Source organism: Salmo salar, chromosome ssa23 (assembly GCF_905237065.1).
Source record: "Salmo salar chromosome ssa23, Ssal_v3.1, whole genome shotgun sequence".
In the NCBI taxonomy this organism is placed as follows: Eukaryota; Metazoa; Chordata; class Actinopteri; order Salmoniformes; family Salmonidae; genus Salmo; species Salmo salar.
Genome location: NC_059464.1, coordinates 2500431 through 2518187, shown reverse-complemented (window position 1 = coordinate 2518187; position 17757 = coordinate 2500431). Strand labels below are relative to the sequence as shown.

The window sequence follows — 17757 nt, the reverse complement described above, 5'->3', positions numbered from 1 at the left end:
TAAATATTTTTTGAATGAAGATGAATTACATACATCTTTATATGGATCTAATATCATAGGCTAATTAATTTGGGGAAGAGGATGTGGAAAACTCAAAACACATTAACTAGATCGTTAACTGTAACTACACTGAACAAAAATATAAACGCAACATGCAACAATTTCAAAGATTTTACTGAGTTACAGTTCATATAAGGAAATCAGTCAATTTAAATAATTGCATTAGGCTATAATCTATGGATTTCACATGACTGGGAATACAGTTTTTTTTTTGCCATCAATAAAATGCAATTGTGTTTGTTGTCCGTAGCTTATGCCTGCCCATACCATAACCCCACTGCCACAATGAGGCACTCTGTTCACAACGTTCTGCCCGGTACAGTTGAAACTGGAATTAATCCGTGAAGAGCACACTTCTCCAGCATGCCAGTGACCATCGAAGGTGAGCATTTTCCCACAGGTAGTCGGTTACGACGCAGAACTCCAGTCAGGTCAAGACCCTGGTGAGGACGATGAGCACACAGATGAGCTTCCCTGAGACATTTTCCTAAAAGTTTGTATAGAAATTCTTTGGTTGTGCAAACCCAGTTTCATCAGCTGTCTGGGTGGCTGGTCTCAAACGATCCCGCACGTGAAGAAGCCGGATGTGGAGGTCCTGGGCTGGTGCAGTTACACATAGTCTGTAGTTGTGAGGCCAGTTGGACGTACTGCCAAACTCTGTAAAACGACATTGGAGGCGGGTTATGGCAACAGCTCTGGTGGACATTCCTGCAGTCACCATGCAAGTTGCAGGCTCCCTCAAAACTTGAGACATCTGTGGTGTTGTGTGACAAAACTGCACATTTTAAAGTGGCCTTTTATTGTCCCCAGCACAAGGTGCACCTGTATCTTGGCAAAGGAGCAATGCTCACTAACAAGGATGTAAACAAATTTGTGCACAAAATTCTAGAGGAATAAGCTTTTTGTGTGTATGGAACATTCTGGGATCTTTTATTTCAGCTCATGAAACATGGGGCCAATACTTTACATTGTTCTTTAATATTTTTTTGCAGTGTATAATACCACCTGCTAGTAGCCATGTCCTGGGCATCAGTAAATGTAAATGTTATGAGCAGTCAATCGAATCTCCTATGCGGAGGTGATTAAAATAATTGAGAAAACAAGTGATGCTAGTGAAGATATGGTAGTGGACGCACCACAGCCTGTAGTAAATGTTTGCTGCCAGTCAAAAGACACCCCGTGTGTTAAAAAATGTGGATTTTGTGGCGTTCATTGCTACAGTTATAAACTGTACGGCACAAGTCTCAAATTTTTGTGGCTGCAAGGGTTTTATTTATTTTTAACAAGAAAGTTGTTTGATTTAGTTTATTTATTTTTTGGTCATTTGGTAGTTTTTTTGGGGGGGGGTATTTAATTACATTTTTGGTAATCCTGTTTCCATCCCGCATAGTAGTTAGCGGGATGCACATTAAATTGTGCGATCGCCAATATAACATAGACGAAGTAGAACAGGCGTTGTGCAGAAAATCCCCCCCTGCTAGAATTCTCCCTTCGCGTTCTTCATTGCTACGACTTACTTGCCAGTTGAGATTTCTGCTCTTCACTCAGTTTTCGGTTTGGCTATTTGTTTCAAGTGTATGTAGCGGTTCTAGCTAGTATGGCGCCCCGTGCCGCTGCCCATGTCGCCCGTACCTAAATCCGCTACTGATTTGTATTAGTCTATAAATACATCTCTTTGCCAAAATTCGTCATCTCTCCCATGTCTTATTCGACTAGTATTTTTGAAAGTGTAAGGATAATAATTCATTCAATAAATGTTTATTGCTTGCCAACATTTTACTCCCTCTATGTTTAATATAACACACATACATGTTGTTCTATAGAAAGTATTTGACTAGCCACAAAATTAAGGAAATTAGAAGGTGGGGAGAATTCTGGCAAGGGGGAGATTTTCGGGCACAACACCGGTCGGTGGAACGAAGATGGCAGCTGAAAGCGAGTGAGTTTGTTGATGAGAGCTTGTAGGTGGAGAAAATGTGTCAAATACCTGTATAATATAATAATTCATATTCATTACCATTTACTTGAAAATGTATCTTCAGATGATATGTACATTGTAGATTGTGGTTAGCTAGCTATGGGTCGCTAGCTTGCTAGCTCCAGCAGCTAGCTTACTAACGGTAGCTACACCCAAGTTAACCAACAACACAGCTGAGTGCAGGGGATGATGCAGCCAGGCATAATCTTGCAAGCAAGCTGTTTGTTCAACATTGTCCTTACTAAAGATATTACATACAGTGCTCGTTAGGAAAATACACAAAGCTTATATCTGCTTGAACCAGAATCTGGCTTTAAAGGAGACGTTGAACGTGGCAGGAGAATTTCCATGTTCAACGTCTCCTGTAAAGCCAGATTGTGGTTCAGTGCTGGGTCGTTCCATGTCATTTCAGCAAGCCATGACACCAACCATCTCAGATTGTTCTGAAATAATTTCCGTACTTAGAAACCTTTAACATTCGCAGTCTTGACACATTATTTTGATGAAATGTAATTTTATCTCTGATAAATTAATAAGCTAATTTGATTACACCCAAATTGGCCATTTTACATTTATAAAATTCATAATATCCAATAAATATAGTACCTAACATCACATTTTGATCAAACGTTTTTCTAACAATGAGTAAGGCATGAAGAATACAAGGAAATGGTCAAACGCCAGCCATGGACCCCTTACACCAAACCCACCACAACAAGGAGTGACAAGTAGTATGGAGCTCACTGAATTTGTAAAAAAAAATTATTCCCCCTGTTTAGAGAAATTAGTAATTGAAGTTGTCAGGTTTATGTCCTATCCTACATTCTGTTAGGTCGCGTCAATTCGAATCTGGTATCAGAACAAAATAGTCAGCACATAGTAACTTCAGATTTCTTTGTACTTTAATTAATGTAAACACTTGAATGGTAAATATGTGGTTCGTATATATGGGGTCGCTGTGTCACCACACAGGGCAGACAGAGAACTGAGTTACACATCCTTTGCTTTTCATTAAATACTCTGACAGAGATAGTTCCCGCTCACTGCTGGCCTGTCCGAGGGAGGATGAGCGTGGTTTAAACTTACTCATCCTATTGTTGGCGTGCAGGTTGGTCCCAACCTCGAGACGCCTCCTGTTGCCGGGCATAGTTATCATCTTTGGCAGTCGATTTATCTTGTGACTGCACAATGCACAGTTCTCTAAAACCCCGACACCCCTCCGCATATACATTTCACCCATATCCTGCCGTTATCTTTTAACAAGCTCTTCCACATCCCTGGTTTACAGCATCTGCATTCTTTCCATATGACTCACCATCCCATGAGCCCCTTCCTCTCACACAGCAGTATGCTCTTATCATATAGAGTATAAACTTTATATTATAGCATAGCTTCTTTGTTATATTATATACGTTATGCAAACAAATAGTTGGTCAAACCCTAACAAATCTGAAATTACAAGGTTCTGATCACGAGATGGTGTTGTTCCTGCTAGGAGGTAATCAAAAAAAGAACAGCCCCTCAATATTAAAGGGATAGTTAACCAAAATCACAAAATTTGTTTCCTTACCCTGTAAGTGGTTTATGGACAAGATATGTCAGCAACCCATGCTTTGGTTTTGTTTACCTGGCCACTGTTTCAAATGCTAACGTTTTAGCATTTGTGACACAAATCCAATGCAAGTCAATGGTACAGTGTCTAATAGAAAGTCTACACCCCCTTTGGTTTCTTCATATTTTATTTTGCTACAAAGTAGGATTAAAATTGTTTAATTGTCATACTCTGTCAAAGCGGAAGAAAAGTAATAATATATTTTTTAAAGATTAATGAAAAATAAAATGGGCGGCAGATAGCCTAGTGGTTAGAGCGTTGGGCCAGTAACCGAAAATTTGCTGTATCGAATCCCTGAGCTGACAAGGTAAAAATATGTTGTTCTACCCACTGTTCCCCGGTAGGCCGTCATTGTAAATAAGAATTTGTTCTTAACTGACTTGCCTAGTTAAATAAAGGTTACATTATTTTTTTTTATTTTTTTTTACCTTGATAGATAGGTATTCACCACCATGAGTCAATGTTAGAAACAACTTTGGCAGCGATTACAGCTGTAAGTCCTCCTTGGTTAGTCTCATAAGAGCTTTGCACACCTCTATTGTGCAACATTTGCCTGTTATTCTTTTCAAAATTGTTCATGCTCTGTCAAGGTGTTGGATCATGGCTTGACAGCAATTTTCAAGTCTTGCCATATATTTTCAAGCAACTACTGAATAAGTCAAAACATTCATTTGGCTTTGTGTGTAGGGTGTTGTCCCGCTGAAAGGTGAATTCCTGTCCTAGTGTCTGGCGTTAAAGCAGACTGAATCATGTTTACCTCTATGATTTTGCCTTTGCTTAGCTCCATTTCTTTTCATCCTGAAAAACTCTCCAGTCTCTGCTGATGTTAAGCATACCCTTACCATGATGCAGCCACCACCATGCTTGACAATAAGGAGGCAGTTACTCAGTGATGTGTTGTGTTGGATTTGCCCCAAACATAAGGCTTTGCATTTAGGCAAGAATGTTTTTTTGCACTATTACTATATTGCCTTGTTGCACACAATGCATGTTTTGGAATATTCTTAGTATTTTTCTTATTTTCACTCTGTCATTTACGTTATTATTGTGTAGTCTAGGGCTGACCTCATTTAGTCAACTGGTTGATTCTTTGGTTGATAGGCTGTTGGTCAACCAAGATTTCTTTAGGTGAGCGCTAGCAATGTTAACCAGTATATTGGTGTTGAGAACAATGCGGCAGAGGCAACAGAGTTGGGAGATTAGAAAACAGACCTTGCCTTAATTGTCTAAGAAAAGTTAGGGGAGAGGAAACCCCAAACTAATTAGGTATATAATTAGGCAAGTCAGTGAAGAACTATTTTTTATTTCCAATAACGGCCTACATCGGCCAAACCAGGATGATGCTGGGCCAATTGTGCGTCGTAGCATCTGTGGTGACGCTGCTAGCACTGAGATGCAGTGCCTTAGATCGCTGCGCCACTCGGGAGCCCAATAATCAATAGCCTAACTATTAAATGTGCCTGGCTTTATAAATCAATCATATATCTACAGAAATAAGACAGATATTACATCTGTTGCCTGTTTAAGTGTTTGGTTGATAGCCTACTGATTCCATGAGCACCAAGTCTCGCTCAACAATTTCACAAATTTGGCTGTTTTAATTTTTGCTGTGCTGTAATAAAGGCTTTACACTTTTTTTTCATTAGACCAGCCTCTGGTATTATTTTTTATTTATTTAGTGTTTACACTTCCAAATTGTCAGAAATTATTTAGAATAATAACCCTCCTTTTTCCCCTAATCTCCTTATTGTTATTATCATCATAATAATGAATGTCATTATCATTAGTAGGCTTAGTATAGCCTTGTATAACCACCATAAAGCTCAACAGCCTAAGAGCGCATCCTGTTTAGTCTTCATACCGTAACTTACATAGGCCAATATTTCAATACTTATCTATCAATCAGTCATTTATTTGTTCATGTCATCAGACAACATACGAGTCATTCATAATGTGAAATGCAATCCAGCATTTTAGTTTAAAAATAAAATAAAGCGACCATTGAATAGTTACCGTAAGCAATAAATAGGCCTAAACCGTTTTATTTTGGAAATTGCATTCACGAATGTGACAGTTTTTAGTAGTGATGCACCGATATCCGATATTTTCCTTGCCAAAAAAAATAATACTGATAACTGATATTTAACATTTTTGTGGCCTTTTAAGCATTCTAGTACAGTTAAATAGTTAACACAGACGCAGCGGTCTAAGGCACTGCATCTCAGTCCAAGAGGCGTCACTACAGTCCCTGGTTCGAATCCAGGCTGTATCACATCCGGCCGTGATTAGGAGTCCCATAGGGCGGCGCACAATTGGCCCCGCGTCATCCGGGTTTGGCCGGGGTAGGCCGTAATTGCAAATAAGAATTTGTTCTTAACTGACTTGCCTAGTTAAATAAAGGTTACACACACCACACTGACCAAAAAGTGATTTTGTTTGCATTTACCTATGTCCCCATTACCAGTAAAACATAATCAAAACCTATTTCTTTCACTTACTTACTGTGCTTTTTCGTTGTTCATTTGTTCAGTCGTTTCATTCTCAACCAGGATTTCTATGGAACTCCGTTTGGGTCTTTGCGTGTCAAAAAAGATACACGTCACATAACACTATTTGACGTGTGAAATAACACAACATAATCTGTTTCTGTAGCTATAGTTAGCTAGGTGTCAACATCTAGTTCAATTTCAATAGGCAAACAACAAGTGGCTACCTAGCTAATACTTACTCACAAGGATTCCTAAATCATTGCTAAGAATAATGAAAATGACTGCAGTTTTTACTGGTCATTGTTTTCAGGCTGGTTGTATTGGTGCTAGCTAGGTGCCAAGCTAAAACTAGCTACCCTAGAAGTTGTGGTCAAACAAATAATGCTTTATTACGAACAGGGTATTGTAAACACATCGTTTGTGGCCGGTTATTGCTTGTTTGCAGACTTTTTTTGTACAGCTTTGACAGTGCTACTGTATCTTTTTTGACACGCAAAGACCCAAACAGCGTTCCATAGTATGTCGTGAAGCTAATAGCAGTGACGCTACTGTGTAACTCTGGTAGGGCAACATCTGAAAAATAGGGCACTTGGTAGTGTGGACCGGTGCCCGACCAGTCGGCGAAAGCCAAAATCACCCACGACAAAGAACAGTTGATTATCAAGGGCAATGAATCCCATTATCTTGGCGTTATCTTTGAGTTGTCTCGCTGCAATTTTCTTACTCTTTCAAATGACTGCTCGACTTGTTGACTGCTCGATCCACACAGCAGACATTGTGTGGGTTAGGAATGCTGTGTTGCACGTGTAGCGCAACATTTTACGCAGCGTTATTACGGCATGCACCTACGTTTTATTGGTATGCACGGTAGCTTAGAAATCGGTTTTTAACATCGGCGTTAAACTAGACATCGGGCCGATACCGATGTTGGCATTTTTAGCTAATATCGTCCGATTCCGATATGTTAACCTATATATCGTGCATCCCTAGTTTTTAGTCTTTACTGTAATAAAGGCATTACAACAGACTCTCTGGTACGCTTATAATTTATTTGGTGTTTACATTGTTCCAAACGGTCAGAAAAATGTATATTGTAATCTAACAGCACCTGTTTGGTCGGAAGTTTACATACACTTAGGTTGGAGTCATTACACCTCGTTTTTCAACCACTCAACAAATTTCTTATTAACAAACTATAGTTTTGGCAAGTCGTTTAGGACATCAACTTTGTGCATGACACAAGTAATTTTTCCAACAATTGTTTACAGACAGATTATTTCACTTATAATTCACTGTATCACAATTCCAGTGGGTCAGAAGTTTACATACACTAAGTTGATTGTGCCTTTAAACAGCTTGGAAAATTCCAGAAAATGATGTCATGGCTTTAGAAGCTTCAGATAGGCAAACTGACATAATTAGAGTCAATTGGAGGTGTACTTGTGGATGTATTTCAAGGCATACATTCAAACTCAGTGCCTCTTTGTTTGACATCATGGGAAAATCAAAAGAAATCAGCCAAGACCTCAGAAAAAAGTTGTAGACCTCCACAAGTCTGGTTCATCCTTTGGAGCAATTTCCACATGCCTGAAGGTACCACGTTCATCTGTACAAACAATAGCACACAAGTATAAACACCATGGGACCACGCAGCCGTCATACCGCGAAGGAGATGCGTTCTGTCTCCTAGAGATGAACGTACTTTGGTCTGAAAAGTGCAAATCAATCCCAGAACAACAGCAAAGGACCTTGTGAAGATGCTGGAGGAAACGGGTACAAAAGTATTTATATCCACAGTAAAACGAGTCCTATATCGACATAACCTGGAAGGCCACTCAGCAAGGAAGAAGCCACTGCTCCAAAACCGCCATAAAAAAGCCAGACTACGGTTTGCAACTGCACATGGGGACAAAGATTGTACTTTTTGGAGAAATGTCCTCTGGTCTGATGAAACAAAAATAGAACTGTTTGGCCATAATGACCATCGTTATGTTTGGAGGAAAAAGGGGGAGGCTTGCAAGCCGAAGAACACCATCCCAACCGTGAAGCACGGGGGTGGCAGCATCATGTTGTGGGGGTGCTTTGCTGCAGGAGGGACTGTGCACTTCACAAAATAGATGGCATCATGAGGAAAGGAAAATTACGTGGATGTATTGAAGCAACATCTCAAGACATCAGTCAGGAAGTTAAAGCTTGGTTGCAAATGGGTCTTCCAAATGGATAGTGACCCCAAGCATACTTCCAAAGTTTTGGCAAAATGGCTTAAGGACAACGAAGTCAAGGTATTGGAATGGCCATCACAAAGCTCTAACCTCAACCCTATAGAACATTTTGTGGGCAGAACTGAAAAAGTGTGTGTGCGAGCAAGGAGGCCTACAAACCTGACTCAGTTACACCAGCTCTGTCAGGAGGAATGAGCCAAAATTCACCCAACTTACTGTTGGAAGCTTGTGGAAGGCTACCTGAAACGTTTTACTCAAGTTAAACAATTTAAAGGCAATGCTACCAAATGCTAATTGAGTGTATGTAAACTTCTGACCCACTGGGAATGTGATGAAAGAAATGAAAGCTGTAATAAATCATTCTCTCTACTATTATTCTGACATTTCACATTCTTAAAGTAAAGTGGTGATCCTAACTGACCTAAGACAGGGAATTTTTACAAGGATTAAATGTCAGGAATTGTGAAAAACTGAGTTTAAATGCATTTGGCTAAGGTGTATGTAAACTTCCGACTTAAAATGCACGCAGTGCTTGCTCCATACATCATTTTTCTTTATCTCCAGTATTTTCCATAACTAGTCAAATTTATTCCACACATCTGACTTCTTCTTTACCGCCTGTGCAACCAACCATAAACATTCCACCGTTTCGAGTTGATTTGCCATGTCCTTTGCAGCTTTTGACCACTTCTTTGGATTCCTCATGTCTAACTCATTGTTGGAAAAAAAAAGTTGGGTCCAAATCAGGTGCTCGGTAATATATTTATTGAATATTATATGAATCCTATAAATGAAAATAGACAATTTGGGTGTAATCAATTAGTTTAGTTTCTCAGAGATCAAATTATATTAAGACAAAATAATTTCTGAAGAATCTAAGATGGTGGGTGTCAATCCTTTCTTGTGCGTTTTGAGGTTGAACGACCCCGCTGTCATTTATAGCTAGCTTGATCATTTGCCACACATTGATCATCTGAGCTATGCAGGCTCTACATTTTACATCTGGTTTAGCTAGCTAATGATCCTGCTCTGCAGTAAGTTAATAAGTTACAGTTCAAGCCATTTCTGCTGTAACATCCAGATTGTTGCATCATTCATTGACATTGGCTACATCTCCTCTCTACAGTGTGCTGTCCGAGATTGAGGTTCTCCAGTCCATCTATCTGGATGAGCTGCAGATTAACAGGAGAGATGATGGGTGAGCCACTCTATTTGATGATAGTGGTGTTCTGGGCCCTGGGCTAAGACCTCACTTTGATGGTAGCAGGATTTTGCTGACTCATGAATCTATATAAATACCAGCTGTGGCCTGATTGCAGATCTGTTTGTGCTGGTGTGGCATAGCAACAAATGACAAAAATAACTTGGTTCACCTTAAGCACATACAGTACAGATCTGTGACCAGACTATAATACTATAGGCACACAAACACCACACACACACCATTGTATCAGGTGCAGTGTGCTAGTTAGCTATGTTTTAGGCCTTCCCTGTAGGTCAGTTGGTAGAACATGGTGTTTGCAACGCCAGGGTTGTGGGTTCGATTCCCACGGGGGGCCAGTACGAAAAAATAAAAATGTATGAAATGTATGCATTCACTACTGTAAGTCGCTCTGGATAAGAGCGTCTGCTAAATGACTAAAATGTAAATGTTTTATGTTGCATCACGAGGATGGGCCAAATAGAGGGATATTGCGGGTCTGTTGCATCATACTCAGCTGATTGTTGCGTTCCCTCTGTATTCAACATCCTGTCCTCCAAACTGCTCTTTGAAGAGGACTATCAGCCTTCACACTTAAACAGACATCTCTTTCTGCTCTCTTTTCTATCCCTGGGTGTTTTACTATAGCGCATGACTGATTAGCCTCCCCCGGACAATAGATAAGACTAAATTAATAGCTGATAGACATTGGGCTTTGAAGTGGGTGCATGTGTTTAATTGACATTCTCTGTTGCTCTCTCTTATAGGGGATGGGAGGTGAGTCTGGTTCTATATCCCTCCACGGGTGAAGATTCCCTCTCTCAGTTTGTGCGACTCACCCTGACTTTGACTCTCGACTTGCAGGTATGCTCATATTCCCTTCTTCCTTGTCCTTTGCAATCCCCCCAAAAATATTCCCCATCCCCTGGCTTAGGGCATGTATTTTTGTTACTTGTGTAATAATTTGTGTACCCGCCTAAATATACTGGCCTTCCCTCCCTGCACCTGGAGAGCTACCTACAGGGTGTGTACACTTTTGTGTATTGGTGCAGGTATGTAACAAAAGTCTGCTTACCCAGTAGGACCAGAGTTGAGGGGTCCCTATGTGAGTTTTGAGACAACCCTCCATGTAGCAACAATACTTCCTGTTATATTGTTTCTGAATCATGTGAAAGTTTTTCCTATGCTTTCAGAATTTCCTGTCCTTAGAACCCTGCCCTGTCCCTTTCATTCTCAGGACATGCCACTTCCAATGTTATACACTGATCTCTCTCTCTTCCTAAGTATCCCTCCTCTCCTCCCTCCATTTCCATCCACAACCCTCGGGGTCTTTCTGATGACAAGCTGTGCAGGTAACTAGAGGAAATCTGTTGTCCTCTATTTTAGGTTCATTGTAGTCTTATCCACTGCTCTGATGAAGAGTAGTTAAAAAATGTTTGTTTCCCCTGTTGCTTGTATTGCTCCCAGATTTCTCTCTCTCTCCCAGTGTGCAGAAATGTCTGCAGACAGAGGCGGAGTCCTGCCTGGGTTCCGCTGTGTTGTACCAGCTCATTGAGGCCAGTTCTCTTTCTCTCCCTTTATTTCCCCCTCTCTCTCTCCCCGTTTCCCTCATTTTCTCTTTATTTGAAATCTCTTAGTTGGAGACCACAGTAATTTAAGTACTGTATATTTGTGATATTAAAATTAGAACTGTGGCTCGAGGATGCCCTTTGACCTGATTTTATTTTATTTAGAAATGTATAAATAGATGAATATCAAGTACCTGACTCAGTCCCTCTTCTCTTTTCTCTGCCTCTCTCAGAAAGCCAAAGAGATCCTGACGGAGAGCAATATTCCCCATGGGAACTGCGTCATCTGCCTTTACGGGTTTAAGGTGAGCTGTTTAATTTGTATTTCCATTAGTCCACACAAGATGAAAGTTTAAACTAGTCTTCCTGTTTGAAACTCTGTAGCCGATGTTTACACCAATCCAATGCTTTTGAAATCTATGAGGGGGAGTGAGCAAGTGGACACAAAATGGGACCGCAGCATTGTGTGTGATGTAAACCTTGTCCTCCCCTGTATCCTTCTGGTTTGTCCCAGGATGGGGAGGCGTTCACCAAGACCAGATGCTACCATTATTTCCACTCCCACTGCCTAGGCCGCTACATCACCCACTCGGAGACTGAGCTCCAGGAGAGGGAGAAGGAGCTGGAGCAGGACAAGACACGGGAGAGGACAGATGAGGTGAGATCAAGTGTCCATATGCAGCGGTGGAATTGAGGGGGAGCGCCTGGGTGTTCCTGAAGTGAAATTGAATTTTTTGGGGAGGGTGATGTCAATGTTGTTTTTTAGCTATATTCCTGGATGATTCACTTTGTGGTCAGTTTGACTGGTGGTTCTTTCTTTCTACCTCCCCGTGTAGGAGCTAACAGTTGTGTGTCCCGTGTGTAGAGAACCTCTGACTTACAACGTTGACCAGCTCCTGTCCAATCCCGCCCCTAGCTTTCCAAAGGTAAAGACACAATTGCACACACTGACAACACACTGCATAGCTATGTAGGTGTTCTTTTTTCTCTACAGCACTGTAATATATATCTTTATTCATGGCTTGCAATTTTAACTACACCACTTGAGGGACACAAAACCCCTTAAATTATAGTGGCTACTATTGCAAATACATCCATGCATTTGTGCTGACCTTTACTTCACTCAGCTGGAGGGAGAGGTGATGGGGGTGGAGTTTCGGCAGAAGTGGGCTGAGCTCCAGAACCTTTTGGAGCGTCAGAAAGCAAAAGGCGGGATTATCGACACAGAGGCGGAGGCTAACCGCTTCCTCATACATATTAATGAGGTAAGGAAGCAAGGAGGGGCTTAGAAAAAATATTTTCTGAAGTGTCTGTGTGTGAGCGAGCACTTTCCTGATAATGTATCTTAATTAAACAACGTTGCGACTTGTTTTTCATAGCCGCCTCCTGACTCAGACAATGTCAGCGCTGACGGGAATGCCTCTCCCAGACAATCACTGCCCTCCCTTCCCCCTGCCTCCACCAATCAGATCACGGCACCAAAGCTGCAGCACGCTGGCCACTCACATCGCAGGGGAGGGCTAGGTCACCAGTTCCGTCACCAAGGGCCGCAGGGCCACTTCAGGGGCCCCAGGAGGGGAGGGAGAGACAGGCCAGAGGCAGGGAGAGGCAGGCCCCACACCCACCCAGGGACACCTGTCCCCCCCACCGACCATCTGGACAAACTCTCTCTGTCCTCAGAGAAACATGACAACTTCTACTGTGCTCCTCCTGACAACTTTCACAACGCACCAATCAAAGCCAGACTTCAGGAGAACTCTAGCCACCCGGACCTGGAACAAGCACAGTTAAGCCAATTGGAGAAGGAAGAAGGAGAGGGACGCACGGAGCTAGGCCAACAAGAGGCTCCAGTTCCTAAAGACGGTCAGCCAATAAGCAAATCAAGCCTGGACACTTCTAAAATAGACATCCCACCTAAGAACGACATGGAAATGGAGCCTGGGCGAGGCCATAGGGAGAGAGGAAGGAGGAGGGGCCCTCGTGCTTCAGTGCAACAGCCTGACCAATGGCAAGAGAGGCATTTCAGAGGAACAGACCAATGGGATGCTCGGGGGAGCGGGTACCATCGCTACTGGGACAGGCGAGGTCAGCGAAGCAGGGGAGTTGCCAACTACCCCCATAGCAGAGAAGGCAGAGCTCACATGGCTGGTGGGAGGGGCTTCCATCAGAGTGTGGTAGAGGGAGATGTGGGGAGAGATGCTGCTGCTCTATGACAAAGGGACAAAGGAGGAACTAAGAACAACTATGTTTGTACCTCCATTTATATTCTCGACACACCTAAAATAAAGCTTTGCACTGTCTGGCACCTAAATAAACCGGTGTGTCCTGCCTTCTTTCCAATTGCTGTTTGAATTGTTGTCAGTGGGCAGTTGTTTAGTTTATGCTGAAGCATTCTTTTTACTGCATAAGATAAAGAAATGACAGGCCACAGTTGTCTGAGGGAACATACAGCATATTTATTATTGACAGAAATCAGCTGAAATTGATCTGCATTGAACATCACACACTTCAACTTATTTTTCCCCACCCTCTTCCTTTTTTCCTCCTGCTTTCACTCCAACCCTTATTTCTGCATACCAACCCCTCCCCCTGGGCGTCCAGCCTCACCTCCAGCCCAGTAGTAGTTGTAGGCCGGACGAGAGCCCCCCTGCTGGAAGTCTGGTCGCTGCAAACGCTGCCCAGTGGGGACACTGACACCCCGGGAAGCGCTGCACTGGCTGGTAGATGTTTCTGTACTTCAGGGTTTTAGGAAACAGCTCCACCTGAGAGTGGGACAGGGGTATGAAAGGATAAGCTTAGGCACTGTACATTACTTATGAGGGATACCTGGAGAAAATCGGACCTCTGAAATAAAAATGTATGGCCCTCCCTTCAGTAAAATATATTTTTACCTGACCCTCCCTGAACGCTTGAAAAAAGTGACCCTCCCCTGTACCCCAAATAATAATTAAAAGGTGCATTATGCAGAAATCGCTCCACCATTTCCTGGTTGCAAAAATGCTAATAGTCGCCTAATTTCAGTAACGAAACAAGCAATGTAGAGAATGAGTACTGTCTAAACCCCTGTGAAATATACACTACATGACCAAAAGTATGTGGACACCTGTTTGTCGAACATCTCATTCCAAAATCATGGGCATTAATATGGAGTTGGTCCCCCCTTTGCTGCTGTAACAACCTCCACTTTTCTAGGAAGGCTTTCCACTAGATCGATGTTGGAACACTGCTGCTTTCATTCAGCCACGTGCATTAGTGAGGTCAGGCACTGATGATTGATGTTGGGGCGATTAGGCCTGGCTTGCAGTCAGTATTCCAATTCATCCCAAAGGTGTTCGATGTGGTTGAGGTCAGGGCTCTGCAGGTCAGTCAAATTTTTCCACACCGATCTCGACAAACCATTTCTGTACGGACCTCACTTTGTGCTTGGGGGCATTGTCATTACAGTTGGCACTACGCATTCGGGCAGGTAGCGTTCTGGCATCCGCCAAACCCAGATTTGTCCATCGGACTGCCAAATGGTGTGATTCATCACACCAGAGAACGCTTTTCCACTGCTCCAGAGTCCAATTGTGGTGAGCTTTACAACAATCCAGCCGACGCTTGGCAATACGCATGGTGATCTTAGGCATGGGTGTGGCTACTCGGCCATGGAAACCCCTTTCATGAAGCTCCCGACGAACAGTTCAGAGGCAGTTTGGAACTAGGTAGTGAGTGTTGCAACTGAAGACAGACAATTTTTACGTGCTATGCGTTTCAGCACTCGGCGGTCCTGTTCTGTGAGTTTGTGTGGCCTACCACTTAGCGGCTGAGCCGTTGTAGCTCTTAGACTTTCTACTTCACAATAACAGCACTTACAGTTGACCCGGGCACTTCTAGCTGGGCAGAAATTTGACGGACTGACTTGTTGGAAAGGTGGCATCCTATGACGGTGCCACGTTGAAAGTCACTAAGCTCTTCAGTAAGGCCATACTACTCCCAATGTTTGTCTATGGAGATTGTATGGCTGTGTGCAACGGGTGATGCTGATATAGCCGAATTCACTCATCTGAATGGGTGTCCACATACTTTTGTGATTATATATAGTGTATTTTCCATACCCAAAAGTATTGTATTTTCAGCTGTTTGAAGCTGGTGTACAAAACCTAATGTTAAAGACCTCAAAAATTAAACTTAAGAACAGGGAGCATAGAAATAGCAAACAGAACAGATCTACCACTTCTTATTCTTGCTTTCACTGAGAATGACAGACCTATAACTCACATTTCTATGTGAATTTGGTCAGTTGCCCAAAAAGTTACATATTGCAGCATTAAAACAAAGTGGATAGCAGAGAACATGCCTACCATTTACCCTCACTCCTAGGACAGACCAGAGCCTTAGATATAGTTTTAGAAACTGTTCTGTAAGCATTACATGGCAAAGTAGCCAGAAGATTGTGGATTCGCAGACTGCAGACGAGGTTGAAAATAACTCCATTATAATAAAAGCACTACATGAATACAGTATATCTCTTTATTTGGGGTCCGATAAAAAAAAATGGCCTTTTAGAAACTTCTACGTTATTTTACATGACTGGAGACACACAGAATCTTTTTAAATTCCACAACCGAGCATGACAACGAATGAATGAATGCATTTACATTTTACATTTAAGTCATTTAGCAGACGCTCTTATCCAGAGCGACTTACAAATTGGTGCATTCACCTTATGATATCCAGTGGAACAACCACTTTACAATAGTGCATCTAAATATTTTAAGGGGGGGGGTTTAGAAGGATTACTTTATCCTATCCTAGGTATTCCTTAAAGAGGTGGGGTTTCAGGTGTCTCCGGAAGGTGGTGATTGACTCCGCTGTCCTGGCGTCGTGAGGGAGCTTGTTCCACCATTGGGGTGCCAGAGCAGCGAACTGTGCTTCCTCAGAGGTAGGGAGGCGAGCAGGCCAGAGGTGGATGAACGCATGCTGCAGCACCTGAGATGTTTAGATTTCTATACAGGCTAAATGTAAAAAAAAATAGGATAGTCTAAGTTTGGAACAGTGCTAACGTTGTTAACAGTAAAAATGTAGCGGAACAGAACCAGTTACAACTGAAGTATCTGATCATCAATGAATAAGAATTACAATTGTGTTTTAACACAGCAGCCGCATATCATCAGGTAGGCCTATACGCACTTGTAACTTAAAGTTCATTTGGGAAAGTATAATTTTCTAACACAGTTTTATTCCATGATATTGTTACAAAATAATTGATAAGGGCATGGGAATATGAGTGTCTGCTAGGCTAAATTAACAAACTAGGCATGCATAGCTCACCGCATGATCAGCCCGGTGCCAGGATAAAGTGACTTTGTTTGAGGGGGTTCTTGCATCAGAATTATAATGAATTCTTCTTACATCATGCTATACCACAAACAAAGTTCAAATGCAGAGACTGAGACCACTGAGTGCTTTTGCAGTGACAGGTTGGTGCGAAATCTGTATCCTAACTCCGCTGCGCTGTATCAGCGTAAAATAGGGGCCTTCTATCAGTAGTAAGGACAAAGATTCAGCAGGAGGCAGACAGTGTTGGATTTATTTACACAGCGCTGGTGTTTCAAAGATGACAGTGATGCAAAATAATGCATTCATGATGCGATCATGCAAAAATACAACATGACAGAAACCAGACAAAGACAATAAAGAAATTGACAGTAAACTGGTAAATGCAATTAAATAAACCAAAAGTTTTTACCACAACAGTTGTGCAGTTTGAGCTCTCCAAACAATGTTTCCACTTGGAGAATGATATGAATGTATATTATATTTAATGAATTATCAACATTTCTGTAACCAAACATTTTAAATTAATGGGGGAATATGTTGGGATTAACAGTAACTAAACTAATCAATATATATTTCACGGGGCATTGATAAACATTGACACAATTAAACAAATAGTGTGCGCGAATTGGCGGGAGTCGTGCATATAGCACGTCTTCGCCACACGCTCCTCCCCTTATTCTGGTCTCGACATTTTAAATTATGCTTGAGACATGTTCCTCACAAATAAGCAGTAACCTCAAACATTTTCAGGACGTAGCAGTGTTCATTTTCCCTTCAACTGAAATCCTTACAGTTCAGTATTTCTGAACACCCCCCTTAAACATACACACTACCCAAACTAATGGACATGTGACAGCAAGTCAGCATGGCACATTCAAAACGAGCACTGGGTACTTGATACATATTGACCAATATGGGTATGTCCATTTGGTGAATGTAGATTGGTGGAGGAAGTAAAGGAACATCATAGCAGTTGCCGCCAGGCAGATAAACACTTTGCCCAGGCCCTCAACTCTGTTCACTAACCTTTTGGCAATGAGGTGGCATAAACAAAAGGCTCCAGCTAGGTCATAATAAATTCAGTGTCAGTCAATGTCGGGATGAAAACCTCACACACTCATCATAGGGCAGACACTCCTGCAGAGCACCCCCCAACCTTCCCATAGGAAGAGCATAAGAGCAGGAAGGAGACAGTTCGGCCTCCAACATGGCGTCGTCACCAGGGGCCGACTGGTAAAATTGACCCCGCCCTTATAAATCAAATCAACTATTACAGACGGAGGCGTTTCACATTATTCACTTAGC

The 17757-nt window shown here is 42.1% G+C and overlaps 1 protein-coding gene across 9 annotated transcripts; it reads left to right on the top strand.

Moving 5' to 3' along the window:
* The first annotated feature begins 1489 nt into the window (after positions 1-1489).
* Positions 1490-13445, top strand: rnf25 (ring finger protein 25). Of its 9 annotated transcripts, XM_014168520.2 has the most exons (11): positions 1490-1789; positions 1884-1999; positions 9488-9559; positions 10330-10426; positions 10847-10914; positions 11049-11118; positions 11364-11435; positions 11645-11788; positions 11967-12056; positions 12258-12395; positions 12510-13445. In XM_014168520.2, the coding sequence occupies exons 2-11, from the start codon at positions 1983-1985 to the stop codon at positions 13341-13343; spliced, it is 1602 nt and encodes a 533-aa protein (XP_014023995.2). In that variant the 5' UTR covers positions 1490-1789; positions 1884-1982; the 3' UTR covers positions 13344-13445.
* The last annotated feature ends 4312 nt before the right edge of the window (positions 13446-17757 follow it).